The sequence below is a fragment of the Pleurodeles waltl genome, chromosome 1_1, assembly GCF_031143425.1.
Source record: "Pleurodeles waltl isolate 20211129_DDA chromosome 1_1, aPleWal1.hap1.20221129, whole genome shotgun sequence".
Classification (NCBI taxonomy): Eukaryota; Metazoa; Chordata; class Amphibia; order Caudata; family Salamandridae; genus Pleurodeles; species Pleurodeles waltl.
Window position 1 is genome coordinate 969,833,974 of NC_090436.1, and position 15,623 is coordinate 969,849,596.

Sequence of the window (15,623 nt, forward strand, 5' to 3'; positions counted from 1 at the left end):
GCAGCATGACTGTCCTTTCCCTTCCAGTAGTGACTGCGGCGGTATGTTCCTTTTATACTTTGCCTTGAAGGTTAGCCAGTGCTTTGAATGGGCTGGGACTGTACTTATGAGCAGGAAAGGATAGCGTGAAAAGACAATCTCAGTACAAGTCATGAACTATTTTGCATGTTACTGAATAATTGTGGACAAAATGCGAAGTGTCTGGAGAGATTGGGTTGGTGCTAGTCAACTATCGGTATTTGAGAGGTATGACCCCTAACTACTTACTTTGAGAGTGGCTTTGTGTTTTGTGTAGGTTGCAATCAATGCAGTAAAACCCGTTACTGTTTTAATGATTTGCACCAGGATGGAAACATTCCCAGAATGATTCAGTTTGTAATGAACATAGCAAAGCAAGAAATGAAAGTATCTTCCTCAAACCATAGGTTGAGTTAGTATCTTTTCAGAGCATTTACGGATTTCTTGTGCGACTGCATTGTGAATGCAAATGATTATATGTTTCGCTATTTTGCCAGAATGCACGGGCTATGTTTGTGAAAACATGTTGTTCTGATCTGTTTTCCTTGTTTTTAAACTTGGTAACACAATCCACACAATTACACTTCACACCATACCATATAATTCCAGCATAATTTCACTCAATGCCACACACTTCCACGCCACACAATTCAACTCTACACGTTTCCATTCCACACCACATAATTTGACAACAAACCACATAAGTCAACTCAACAACAAAATTACACAAAAAACAACATGCACCCAAACCGCACCACTGAGTTCCACATCGTGACACACAATTTAGCAGCACACCACAAAATTTAAATCCACTACGTACCACAACACAACATACCACTCCACATAATTCCAGTAAAATCAATACCACATTATTACTAGCCACATAATTCCACTGCACATCATGCCACATAATTCCACTAAATACATCCACACCACAAATCTACCATCCACAATTCCACAACACACCACATGCATACACTCCACTACACTCCTCTCCAAACAAAAACACATGGGTAAAAGCCATTATCATTTACAGCGCCAATAGCTCTAACCCTCACAAACGTGAGACCCCTTGAATTGCAAATGCTTGTTACGTTTTATTCTTTGGCCTTCCTGCAGCAGGCCTCCTTCCTGCAGCAGGCCTCCTTCATTCCTGGGCTGGCATCTTGGGGATGTAGGTAGCACTACTAGGATAGCCTCTCAGATGCAGTTGTATCATTGTTGCAGACGGCTGTATGCAAGTGATGTTTAAGAGGTGTTCTGTTCTCAGAACAGCTGATACACAGCTAGCTGTACTTCCTGGGGTTGTTTCATGGTTGTTGCAGTACGTTTTGAGGAATTGCTTGACATGGTCCATCTCATCCTTGGTATGAAGCCATCTTAAAGGTTGTTCTGCTATGTTGTATGCCCCTGACTAAAAAAATAGTTGTGTTGTTCCTCTAACGGTTGCACTTTCCTTTTTTAGCTGATTAGGTCTGGGAATGCTGAGCATTTTCTCACGTTGTAACTTCTTCCCCTACAACACAGTATATATTTTCCCCTGCGGCTACTCAGAGTTCTCATTTCTGGCATCGAATTGGTGCTTTCTTTCACTTGATAAGGAAAAATCATTGCTGAGACTTTAATACAAAATGCCACTGTGAGGTTCAGTTATGATGGGGGCTAGGGTTGAGGGGCTCTTTCACCCTGGCACAAGACCGGTTTGTTAACTAACGGAAATAAAGTTTATATGAATCACTGGTCCGGACATTCGCCTCCATTATATGGCCCTTGCTAGCTGCCCTTTGTTGTGCATTTTTTTATGGCCACACATTGGTGTCTGTTGTATTAGAATTTTACAGTTTAGTTAGTCAGAGTTGCTGCTTTGATAGACAAGGTGCACCCGGGAGCACTCATTTCCTTGTCATTGATATTTCCCAACATAGAAGTGAACTCATGTCTCGTGGTCCGTGTTCAGTGTTCAGTGCCTGTTACCTAGCAGAAAGGCTGACTCTCAGGTTGTCACTTTGGCCACTTCTTCCAAACTTTCAGATTAAGTTGTCTGATATCATACTCGCGTGCTTCTCTGTCAGTGACTTTTCATCCTCTTGCTTTAGCTTGGTTGGAGCTATTAGAATAAGTAGTCCAGTGGGCTTTCTCTTCTGTCCTGTATTCCACCACAGTCACAGGTCTCCATCCTAATATTAAATGATGCTGACGGCAAAGTGAGTCCGCTGCAATTCCTTGATCGGGCTGCAGCATTGCAGTCTGCCATTCCAGCTTAACAAACTCCGCTTTTTAGCAAAGTTCTGCTTTTGCTAGTTGAACTCAAAGCGGCCTTCGAGTGGTAGGGGTTCTTGGTATACATATATATATCAGACTTAGAGAGCTGTTTGTGTATCACCTAGTGGTATTGCACAAGAGCCATTTTGTTGACCTTTGTTGGAGCGGTAATGTTCAGACTTTGTATTGACAGCTGCAGTGGACTTTTATTGTCTCTCTCATTCCTCACACAAAAGAAATTATGTAGATTTCTTATGTAGCTCCCTTCTATGAACTGTTGTAGTTGGCTGTTTCTTAAACCTGGGCTTCTCTCTCTGCTTCTTTCCTTCTCCGAGGCTTCCTGAGGTACGAACGGTCAACAGTGAAACGTGAAAATGGTTGTATTGGGTGCAGTACTTCCCTTTCGCTAGGCTTTTATCTCCTTAAGGTAGGGGCTGCTGCAGTGGCCACATGTTTTTGCACTATGAAGGCCTGGTGTCCCGGTCTTTGATCAGAGCCCCCCCCCCCCCGTCCACATCCTGCCAGTCCTTTGCAAATAAAGGCCTAGGCCACCTGTACGTGGGCTACTCGGAGCCTCCCAAGTTCTAGCATGTTGCAAAGCTTTAGTTTCAGTTCTTATGGGAATTATTGACCTAGTTTTGATGATTGTCACTGTTCAAATATCTGTGATCAAATTCTTACTCTGGGATCGGCCACCATGTAGGTGCTTACCCATTATTGGAGTAATGCATGAAATGCCTCTAGTGGTTCCACATCCTCCTTTTGTGCAATACATGAAGAATTTCTCTTAGTCTTGGTTAACGTCCGATGCAATGGAGGTGACAGAGCATCCGCTCTGTCTAGTAGTCCTATTTGTCTTACTTGATGCGATATTGACTGCAGCAGTAACGTTCTCACCACGTTGTCACTTTATTTTATGTTAGCGAATGTCTGGCCTTGGGCTGGCCGTTCATAGTGGTTCATTGGAAAATGGGGAGTCGTGTAACATAATTAGCAGCAATGAATTTGCTCTTGGTCATAACTTGGTGGTGACACCAATGTGTACCATTTTTACAAATCTGTTCCCCATGCAAATCTTGATTTCTTTTACCTACGTGCACTGTTCCATTTTTAAGTTTTACCTTAATGGTATCATTAACTGTAAAAGTTTTGTGACTGTTTTTAAAATGATTAAAGAAATTCGATTTGGCATTGTTACTTGGAAAACTGCATTACTGCTGCTATGTGGAGGAAGAGGAAAAAACTTCCACCTGCACGGGAGGGCATAAAGTGTCGCTTTACAGGCATAGCAGCATGAGGGAGAAAACCGGAATCCCTTCTCTGACATTACAGAGATGGGCTGGTTGTTTCACCATTCAGGCAATACATTTTTTTTAAACCATCCCTACTCTCCCACTTGGAGACTTTACTGCTGCTTTGAAAGGCTAGGCTGCTTTGCCTTGTTTGTGTTTCTCAGGTCGTTCTATTTTCCGCTACTGCTCGTGCTCCTATCCCTGGGTACTGTACTGCTGCACTCTTTTATCTTTTAAAATGAGGATGGTTGATCTGAGGCTGACTGATTTTTTTTTTTCCCCTTTTAACTCACTGGTGGACTGGTGGGGTTGGTTGAGCTCTTGGGACCAGGTGGTGGGGTGATACCTCTCAAGGGCCTGGACTGGAGATGATGATGTGGGTGGCACTGAGGCGGTGGGAGGCAGGTAAGGAGTTTGGCCGCATTTTTTCATTCAGTGACAGTCTGTCCAAGACTCCTTTAGTTTCTGGGATCAGGGTAATGCATGGTCATTGGAAGCTGCATAAGAGTATGTGGGTAAGTAATGGTTTCTGGAGTGTGTGGAGTGTGGATCTGAGCTTGTAGGATAGTTATTAACTTGTATGTGGCCAGACTACTGTTGTTGTTTACTGAAACAGGAGATGGGTATTTACTGAAGTAGATGGGGAGATGGGCGTAGGTTTAGCATCAATGGGTTTAATGTTGATGGTTCTTGTGTAGTCAGGCATTCAACTGCTGGAGGGTAGTGGTGCGAGACTGCAGAGTCTCCATCTATGCTCCGTTATTGTGCTGTTTTGGGGAGTTTTTAAATGGTGTGGAGCTGCTTCCTCTGGTCAGTTGTGTTTTTCTTTTAAGTGTCATTCTTATCTGCTGCTGTTGCATTTTGCCTAGGGTTTTGCTTTCTATACAGTATTGGCTGGTGTGCGCACGGCATGGTGTTTGGTACTCGTGGCATCCTAATGTCCTGTTAGGGACAGTGTGCCTGTGTGCGTCTGGAAAACCACGTTCTTGGTTTTGGTTACAGTTTGTGTGCCACTAATATTTGTACACAATTGATTCTCCTCTATGGTGTTTCTATTCTGAGCATTGAGGCATGCAGGTCAACTAGGAACTATTATTGCCCCGAGTCTGGAGAGTGCAACTCATGAAGATGGCTTTTCTCTGGGACTCCTGAGAGTTCAGAGATGGTTAGTCTTCTGGCAGGGACTCTACTGTGACTCTACTCACTCATGTGGGAGAATCAATCGCTTGAGATTTTTAAATTCTAGGTCTGCCTCTTTGTTTTAGTTATGGGTAAATGACGTGGTTGTGATGGCTGTGATAAAGGTGAGGTTTAAGTTTGTTTGTGTCTGTAAGTTAGCCTTAGATTAAGGGTCCTGGCTAGAGCTACATTTAATTAGCATTTGCTATGTATTTATATTTTTTATGGCAATCTGTTGAGCGCAGACTCTGGGGAGATTTTCTTCTGTTGTTGAGTTTATAGGGGCGTTGTCAGAACGTAGAGATTTTATTTGCTGGGAGTGCGTTGTACTTGATGTGGATGAATTTCAGTTTCTCATAATTTGCCAGTATTGTACTGTGGTAGTGTCATTCACGATGATGATGAACACTGGGTATTTCCTGATTCCAATCATAGCAGGGTTTTGTGTCTGTGTATGTGGACAGTGCCCTTGAATATTTTCAGGTTCTGTCTAAGGGTTGTCATGGGCCTTCCCTTAAAAGCACCAACCTCTGTCCCATTCTAATATGGCAGTTGTTCACAGTAAAAAACGAAAAGCCTTCATCTAGAACTCCTAAAAACTAGAAGAGGAAAATTATCAACCAAGCTTTGCCTGCCAAACGTAAGACTATCCAAGAATCAGACTGCTTATTGGACTAAATTCCAACTCACTGTCCCTCCAAAAAGATCCCACAGTTAACTTCATTAGAGCTTACCCTATGGTCTAATTCTTTTTCTGGTATTACTTATCCACACGATCTGATACCCCTGAGCCTATTTCTATCCTACATAACTACCTTTAATAAATAGTAAATACGTTTCTTAATTAGCCAGAAAAAAATGGCCATTGGCAGAGGAAACAGAGATGTGCATTAATGCTCTGCAAAGCTGGTTAACCTTTTCTCACTATGGACCATAGAATTGAAAAGTGGGACAGGGATCCTCCTGTCACGAGTGGCTCCTTGTCCAACACCCATAGGACGGAGCAGGCAGCTGTCCCTGTAGTTGGTGCCTTCAACTCTCTTTGGTAATAGAAAACATTTACATTTTAGCCATTACAGTTAGGGTGTGTACAATGTGATTTCACAAGCAACAATGAAACCATTAATGGTTGTAAGAATCTTTTATTCAGATTTGGAGCAGAGGGGCCTTACTGAATTAATATAGGGCTTGAAATATTACTGAGAGAGCTAGCTCTCTTCTTCCTCTTGCACAGTGTGATGCTTATGGCTTAATAAACACTATAAATGCATTCGTTAGTGTAGTGGTAGGGTTGTGAAAGAGCTTGGGTTGTACCAGAAGATGAACAAATAGGTTTTGCCAAACATTTGCAGAGAGTCACTTTTCCTGTAGACTTTTTTATTTTTGTTTTTTTTGTCAGGCCAATGAACATACCATATGGCTTATGATTCGTTTCACACTAAAGTCATCCACCCCCTAAATTGTTTGATCAAAATTGCCTAGCAGCCCTTTTACAATTGCTTCTTTAGTTTTCCACGCACTGCGTTAGACCAGATACATACTTTAAATTGTCACAGCTTCAAACTTCAAATTGACAGAAAATGTGGGGCTCAAACCTTTCAAATAGTGGCTGTGGAGAATTGGTGATGTAGGGTATACTGGCCAAAGTCACTGACTTTAACTCCTAATATCCCTGCAGCAACATTTGGGCAGCTAGTGAGGGTCTAATGCTGGGGATTCCAGTTGTACAGTTTTGTCCGTGAGATTTGGCTTCCCTCTGCTAATATCGTATACCACCTTTATCTCTTATTATAGTATGTAGATCTAGATATTTTTATGTTTAATTTATCATCTGCAGTGATGTAACCTAACCATATACCTGTGTTCCATGAGTCTGTTTAGACTATGTGTGGCGTATCTCTGTGAGATAGTGTTCTAAATCTGCTCCAAACCTATGTTCTAAATTGATTGCTATGTGCTCTAACAGCAATGGGTGGCCATGACACCTTGGAGAGTTTTTTTTGCCAGTCAGACCAAAAGCTTTCTTTCATTTTTGCAGATAACAGCCAGATTTATCTAAGAAGGGTTAGACCGTATCCCCCAAAACTCAAGGGTCTTTACAGTCTTTTCCATGTTGCATAGCCAGTAGGATGTCCTTGGATTTTTCCATGCTGGCTTTGTCCAGGACCGGCCCCAAGTATACTTCAGCGAGTGATTTTGTGTGCATCTTAGCCCAAGACAGGAAAGTGCACAGGGCTATTTTCAAACTGTTTCTTGCCTAATTTAAGTCTTAAGGGCGATTAGTGGGGCATCTGGACCTAGCTATAAAAGGGACCACAGAAAGCGATTTAAATTATTTCTTTAGTACCTCGAAAATTATGCATCTCCAGAGATCACCGTTATATATTGTGCAGTATTTCATGAGTCTACCTTAAGGAAGTCAAGTAAGAGTGATAGATTCACCTTCTTTCTGACCATTTGGCTGGTGGGTATGCCTTGTTGAAACCAAGGGGTTTTGTTTGGTGATGTAACAACGCTGCCATTCATTTTCTGTATTTTTCACGCAGTAACACATCAGTGACGAAGACGGGCCAGAAAGTATGTGACCTCTTCGCCTCCAAGTGCGAGTTTTTTAGAGCTGCATATGTGTTGGGATCACAGGTGCTAAAAAAAAATGCTTTTTGCCTTGGTCACCTTAAGCCTAGCACAGCAACTCCTATGATGTACTATACAAAACAAATTGAAAAATCTTCTGTAGCTATCATATGATTTTTGTGCTTTGATGAGGCTGCACCTAGACACATTACTTAATAACTAGCATCTGATGTCTTTACTTAGGTATATGAGAACTTAACTAGGTATCATGGCAGTAACTAGCACGTGATGACTGTAGCTGGATCTATGATACTGTAGCTGGGTATATCGTGCTGTTGCTGGGACAAGCTGTTTAACCTGTGAAGAGAAGATTTTACTTAGACTTAAAAGGTTGTGCCTAGCATAAAATGGTTAAACTTAGCTGACAGTATCTTTATCAGTGCGCACTGTCTGTAGCTGAGAATAGGATCGTGGAACCTATTCAGATTTGGTTACTGTGAAGAAGCAGACAGGGCTAAAGGAAGTCTATAATGGGTGTACTTTTAGTTTGATGGTAGTACCTGTCGTGTGGCTTGAGATTGGCATGTGCTGGCTCTACATGAGCTTTTATAGAGACATAGGAGTCCTGTATTAGGCCATATGATGCTGCGTGTGGGCGTAATGAGGCTGCAGGTGGGAAAGTGAGCCTGCAGCTATATATTTGAGGATGTACCTGTGCTTAGGATGTTTAGGCAGATATATCCAACAGTAAATTGCGTAAGAAAAATCTATACTTATTGGCTTTGTCAGTATTTGTCTATCTTGGCTAAATCACTTGTCTTACCACCTATAAAATGCAAATCCTTATTCGAAGACCTGCATGCTGCTTTTAGTTTGTAGTCCTTCTTTTGCAAATTGCTAACATTCCTTTTGTTCTTTATTGTCCTTACAAGTTATTAGGTATACTACTACTGATGATTGGCATCAGGGCATCTGCGGGGTGTTCTCCTGAAAGTGGCCCTTGCATTCAGCCAGAGGTTGCGAGTACTATCCATGTGATACTGGCGGTCCAAGGCCTTGCGCTGCTACCTTTGTTCACCCACTTAGTACATGACTGTGACCAGATACAGGACCGCAGTTCTGTCACTTGTGACCCCCACCCCGAGCACATATACGTATAAGCACAATACTCTTTTGTTTTCTTCTTAAAATTATAGGATCAAACGAAAAGAGAAACGCCAGAAGAGAAAGTTAGAACGCCAGTCTCAAACGGAAGCAAACGTCTGTTCTGATTCCAGGAAAAGAATACGCAGGGACGTAGTGCCAAGCACACTTCGGCTTTTTATAGACTGCAGCTTTGATAACTTAATGGCTTCAAAGGTAACTAAATACACATTCCATAGCTTTGTACTGGGATCTTTTATCATCTAGTATCCGGTTAAGCCTACCTCTTTTAACTAGACCTGTAGCCTGGAGTATTATGGTTTGGGGGAATGTTCCCAGTTAGCTATTGCAACAACTGGAAAATGGGTTCAGGGTTTTCAGTTCCTCACAGAGATTATGGTAAAAAGTGAACAATATAGCGATATTTTAATTGCTACCGTATATTTTGGTGGTGTTTTTTTTATTTTTTAGTGCTCTGCTTCAAGCACTATTTGGGGATATTAGCGATTCAGGATGCATTGTAATAAGCAGAGACCTGGAGCATTGTTCAAAACTGAATAGAATTGTGCATGATATTGTATTACCTTTTAGCAGAACCTTTGTTCAGGCTTTATGGGATTGAAAGACAAATTTGCAGGAACTTTATGGATTCTTGCCCGTGGAGTATTTGGGCTGTGGATGACTAGGTTTGAGTCCTAGTACGGCATTAACAGTGGTGAAAACTGAAAAGAACTGAAATATGCCTTTTACAGTGGGGATGAAGGTTCTCTCCTGAAAATGATTTTTTGTTTTTAATAGAGTCGCATATTTTGCCAGAAACATTGATTGTAAACATTTATGTTAAACTGTAAATTTATGTTAAGAGGGGGCTTTGTTGATTTCCTTTACGAAATTTTGGGAAAATGTGTTGCAAATTGTGAAAACTAAGTGCATTTTGCCTAAGCATCAGTGAAAACTGAATTGGCTTTAAAGGCTATCTGCACACATGGGGAAAAGGATACAGACGCACAGACGTAATCATGCCTACCTATCACTGCAGCAAAGGTTTGTATAGGAGGACGTAACTAACAGGTCGTTGCATGCACCAGTGGTTTTAACCATGCACCTAGCTACCACATGTAGTAAGATATGGATGATTTCTGAGGCACGTTTTTTAGCTATTACAAGACAAAGATGATTTAGATGTCTTTGAAATGAGAACCTACAGTTGAGCAGGGACAAGACTATACTTCATAGCGCTGACTAGTATCAGTAGTACTCATTAGCTACTGAGATAAACTGACTGTAGATAAGATGACCAGTCCCCCACCCCTTCACACATGGGATTACACCTATGATGAGAAGCTTGTGACACTTGCATGACTATCTAGTAGCGCCATTTTGTTTGCTTAATTGAGGTTTTCCTACTGTTATTGCATATTAGTCACCACAGTTCACTGTTGCTACAGTATAACACTTGCAATACACTGCTGAATCAGACAGTGGCTGGTCTGATTTCCTTTCTCTGGAATACTGGAAACGGTTACAGTTGCAGAATTCTTAGAGTGCTGGAGCAGGGGCTTCATATGTTAATAGATTATGGGAGTTGAGGGCAATCCTATATCCTCATGCTCTCTGGGCTCCTCTTTTGTTGATGTTGTATAGGAAGAGGCCAGGATCTGAAAACTAATAGCATGACAAGTGGCCTTGCATCGAGAGAACTTCCTTTTAGTTGAGACAGACAAGCTCTGGACCTTACTTTTTGCAAGAATAAGGCTAATCCATGTCGATTCTGAGTTTCAGAAGGCCGCTAAGACGTGCTTCATCTTACGTTAGAGATAATGGTATATACCTACAAGCCCCTCTTCATCACACTTCCTACTTGAGTGCAGCTAAAAGTTCTCTCCAATTAGATTAGAGTCCATACTTCAATCCGACACTATGTCATCCAGACACAGTAAATAGAGCAGCCTCTCCTCCAGTTACCCAGAGTAAGGCAGATCGTCAGTTGTATCTTTATTTTATACTATTGTGTTTCACTTCATGGGAAAGTGCAGACACAAGTTCTCTGTGACAAGATTGGAACGCCCTTTTGAGGCTCACACAGACCACCCAATGCCTCCCACATAGACAGCAGTATAATCACACATTCTAACACATGTGACCAACTACTGAGAGTCTGTTAGAGGCCACTGTAAAGCACCTCCGCGCATCATCAGGGGTACGGAGCTCTGTTAATGTTACAATGTACAATGCAATACAATGACAAAATGCGATAAAATTACAGCCATCATGAAAAGTACTTGTCTGGTGCCTTTTTAAAGGTGTAGCAACCGTGCTAAAATGTGCGTGCTGATCTTTCCTATGGTGACCCTATTGCACAAAAGTGTGGATTACACCTGCGCAGGAAAGAAAGGGAGTATGGTATAAATTGAGATTACATACTTGTTTGCTTATTTGCACCTCTGCTGAGATTGCTAACAGGGTATGAAAGTTTTCCGTTAATTATGTAGTAGATAAAGTGATATGCCCATGATCGCACACTGGGGCTAAATAGAAATACCAAGAGCTCAATTCGATTTTCACGTTGGACAACACACGACATCAGTATTCTCTTCTTGCACAATTTAACAAAACTAGTCACACACACCCTCGCGAATGCTACAACATTATTTTCACCTATGAAATGTTTTACCACAGTATAACACAGTCAACAGGTTAAGGTTGGTTTCTCTCATCCGTTGCCCTTTTCCTTCGCCTGGTCACATATATGACCCGTGGTAACGTGGATAATCTGAGATAGACGTCTGAGGTCAGAGCCCATAAATCTATCTCTGCAGATTTTAGGAAGTGCTTACATAAGTACAAAATAATGCAAAAGTAAAATACAACACAGTTGACTGTTAACGTGTCCCTTTTTGACTAATTTACTCACTCTGGGACTCGTTTTAGGCCAATGAATCTTTTGACCCTGATTGAAGACACCTTAGGACGAGATAACTAATCAACATGTCAATCAATATATCAATAACGTCACCAATATTTACCATAATAAGACAATTCAGATTAGTCAAAGACATTAATAAAACTCATAAACCACCATGACCTTGAAACCATGAATATCCACACCAGTTTAGTACTATTATATGAAGTTTATTCCCTTTTGATTACAATTCTACTAGTAAGTTTATTAGTCTCAAAACCAAGAAACACATTAGCATAGTCACAATATGGCAACTCTGATAAGATTTAATCAAGGCAAGAATCCCGAATATTAGAATATAGCACAACGTCAACATAGGTTATCCTTAGCAGAGAATCAATATCACATTATTCAACAAAGCATAGATTCAGTCATTTGTCTATTTGCGTCAGTTTAGTGAACCCCTCAACTAACCTCAAATTAGCATTGGCATGTTGGGCTTCATGCAAAACAATTTAGCAACACCAATTTAGAAAAACATCTAACTAGGGTCTCTGTCAAAAGAAACAGTTGGTACCTAGAAAGGAAAAGCAAACAGACAATTACAATTTCATTGTCATATTGTTACCCTCCGTATTGGGTCAGCATACAGGTTCGGTCTTCGTCTTCGGGACGTCAGTTGATTCGCCAGCCAGGAATTCAGCAGTCTGGTAAAAGGGACACTTTCCTCATAAGGAGGTAAAGTGTAAGTGGGCAATATAAGGGCAAGGATGGTTTGAAGAACCAAACAGCAAAGTCTCTATGCAGAGTGACAAATTGTCTGGGTCATAGCAAGATTCGTGACCGCATCTCCCCCTCCTCTATCTCCTTGTCTCCTATTCTGATTTACTTCCTTGTGTCAAGGGTTTTTATCCCTTTTCTGTTGTACAATCCCCTAAATTTTAATTGGTTGGGGTCAGCACCCCACTATCGCCCTTAAATAGGGTTTCAATTACTTCATTAAATTTGTCACCCCACGTAGTTTATTGGTCCTTATGATTGACGTCTTCAGCGGGTAGAATGTCCAGTATGATTTCATACTATTGTGGTCCTCTTTGCATCTTCAGTCAGTTGTTCCATTGTCTGTACCGGTTCAGGCGACCTTGTACCTGCGAGTAGTCTACACTGTTGCATTCAGCAAGAATGTTTCACTAAGCAAGTCGAATTTCATGAGAACGGATCTACTACAGTTACATTCATCTAGCTTTGGAAAAATACGAGTTCATGTCCTTGAGCAAGTCAGCACACTGCACGTTAGAAAAACACATTTAATATGAAACCGGGCAGCTAGGCCTCGACTCATGCTAACTAAGGCCTAATGATTTATTAGCAGAACTTTAACATATAACCTTTTATTATTAGTGCAAAATCATATTTTAACATAACATTTCATCATTATTAATCAGTTTCATTAGTCATTGTATACATTGGTGGCCACTCCCCGTGGGCACATTTCAAGCGCACGTTTAGCAAAATACATTAATAGATTTTCTATGCGGCATTATTATACATTAGTTCATAAACATTACATTTTAATTTCTAAGTGAATAAGCTGCACTCTCTGTCCCTCCTCTGATGACACTGGTCATCACACAAAACCTTACCCTTCACACCCTTTCATTTTCTTTAGGTTACGCATCTCAGTTTCTTCCTCCCTATGTGATCTTTCCCAAATTTCTTTGAACATTTTCTCTTTTTCTTTTATTACGTTTTGCCAAATCTCTTTTAATTCTTTTGTTAATTTTGCATGATAACCATAGTCCAAATAGACAAGTCAGGACGATTAATATACCCCCAATTATTTTGGCAAGAACCCCATTCCAAATACTACTAAACCAATTCCCTACTTTAGTAATTCCGTTCCCTACTTTTTCCCAAACTCCAGGTTCCTTCAGCTCCTTCAAATCTGCACTATCTCTTGTTAGGTTAGTAAGCATACCTCTAATCTTTTTACTATTATCAGGAATGAATGCACAACAATGGCGCTCATTAAGCATTTTACAGACTCCGCCACTCTTCGCTAAAAGAATGTCTAAAGCAAGCCGGTTTTGAAGAGTCATAGCTCTTTCCGCAGCAAGTTCAGTATCCATCAGGAGTATAGCCCCTGTGAAGTTTGTCAGCATGTTATCCACAATAGCAGACAACTTTCGAATCTTTATGGAGTTTAAGATAACCCCCACTGAAGGAATTATGGCTCCAAATATTTCACCAACGACCGCAGCCGCTGTCTCTCTTTTGTCTAGCATGTTGTAATTCAGACATCTTAGGAATTTGCTTTAAGTCATCAGTCTGGTAGATCTTGGGAAAAGCTATTCCCTAATAACATGTCCCATACCATCCCTTTGGAAGACGGTAATAAGCATTAAGTCCACATATAAAATAGATCCCAGGGATCGCTGTATCCTGTCCATTTAACATGAACGTCCATTTTCTCTGAAACAAAAACACATGCCTGCATTTACTCGTTCCCACAAATAAAGTGTCATGCTCAGATTTTGGCCTATATATAAAAAGCTTTCCTACGTGTAATGCATCTATAGCTAATTTGCCCTGTGTCTTTATTGCAATGTAAGCATAATCATTTGCAAGCGTGTGTTTTTCTAATCCCTTTTCTAGCCTTTCCTTTAATGCTTTCCATCTATCATCAGTGTGATGTAAGAAGCTCTTTTCTACAGGTGTTAGTAGGCAGGTTAGATTATTGCGGTGTGCATAAGCTGTCCCAAATGTCAGTGTCGGCTCAAAGAAACCCCTAGCTAATTTTATGCTGTGTTCTTTAGCTAATTTATTTAGCTAATTTATTTAGAAACTCAATCACAGGCACAAAGGAAAACACTACATCTAAGTTAGAATAGAAGTATTGAACATGTTCCTGATCATAGAATCTTGTTAACAGCAAACTACAGCTTATCCCATAGGTAAGTGGCAGACTATGATAAGTAACCCCTTCTTGTACTGATGAAGGAATCTTTGTGCACACATAGCAATGCTTCGCATCCATTGTGTCAACATACTCATTCAGCAAGCGATAGAAGACATTAGTAGATAGTTCCCCTTTTGAATTAGTTCCCTCATACAAGTATTTTGTATCCTGCTCAAACTTCTACTATGGTGTTAGTGTAGCAATCTCAGGATTTGAAGTATTGTTAGTCACTTTCTTATCCACCAATGGCATTCCCACAATCACAGCTATTATCACTACTGCACACAACTCCCACACCAACAACCAAACGTGCATATTTCCTACCCCTATTACTATTATCTCTAGTGTAACTCATGATCTGTAAAGAATCAGAAAGCAGAATAATACAAAGCAAACAATCACTTGAGGACGATATAAAAGCTCTTTTTTATTTTTTTATTTTGTGTGTGCAAAGTCTCTCTCTTTCTCCGTGAGTATTTACAGCATTTCACTCACTCCAGGACCCCTTTGTCAAATCAGGTTAGCGGCTTGTCATAATCGGGTTTTTTCAGAGTCAATTCAGGTTAACAGTGTCACATCCGGTAATTCATCAGTTTCTTTTCTCAGCTTTTCATCTTTGGATTTCAATTTAACACCGTCTCTTTCTAAGTTTTCAGGTGCCGTAGTATTGACCTGGGACCTACCTCTCGATCAAAGCAGAACGCCAAGAATTCTTGTTGCCTTTCAGCTGATGTGGCATACGCCCATTCAGGACCAGCGTACCTTCTGCTTGCAACTCTCTTTCTTTTCAGTTTGTGATCACCCTGTAACTCCTTCACTAAGATCTTCTTTCCTGGTTGTGTCAACTACTTCCCCTATTGCTTCATTAGGGATCACTTTCTCTCCTGCAGCTTGTGGCTCCGGCCAATTATCCCCTTTAAGTGTTTTCTTTCTGCTTGGCCTTTCAGGACGTTGAACAGTGCCCTCCTCTTGTGGTATGGTGTTTTCTCTTGATGGCTCTGCAAGTGGCTCAGAAGGAGTCAGAACACCTCAACTTCCTTCTGCCTCACTCCTTCGCCTTCAGGATCAGTTATGGGCTCAATTTCAAACCTGTATCCATCTGCTTCTGGGAGAACCTCTCTTTGTGTCGGTTCCCCTGATGCCCCAGCTGAGATAGGCTCACTGCCACCCCTCTGGATCTCGTTTACGGTTTGAGTGATTAAGCCGTCCTCAGCGGGCTCTCCTTCATTCTCAGTTCCCCTTTGAATACTCTCCGGCCCTGAGACTTCCTTCTCTGCAGCTGTTGTTTTGGTCA

At 41.1% G+C, this 15,623-nt stretch overlaps 1 protein-coding gene across 1 annotated transcript in view; it reads left to right on the top strand.

Annotated features, from left to right (window-relative positions):
- The window catches only part of TRMT10A (tRNA methyltransferase 10A), a 166,717-nt gene that overhangs the window by 19,974 nt on the left and 131,120 nt on the right, over nt 1-15,623 (top strand). The window contains exon 2 of the mRNA XM_069230237.1: nt 8,522-8,684. Within this exon, the coding sequence (XP_069086338.1) occupies nt 8,522-8,684 (163 nt within the window). The remainder of the gene's footprint in view (nt 1-8,521; nt 8,685-15,623) is intronic.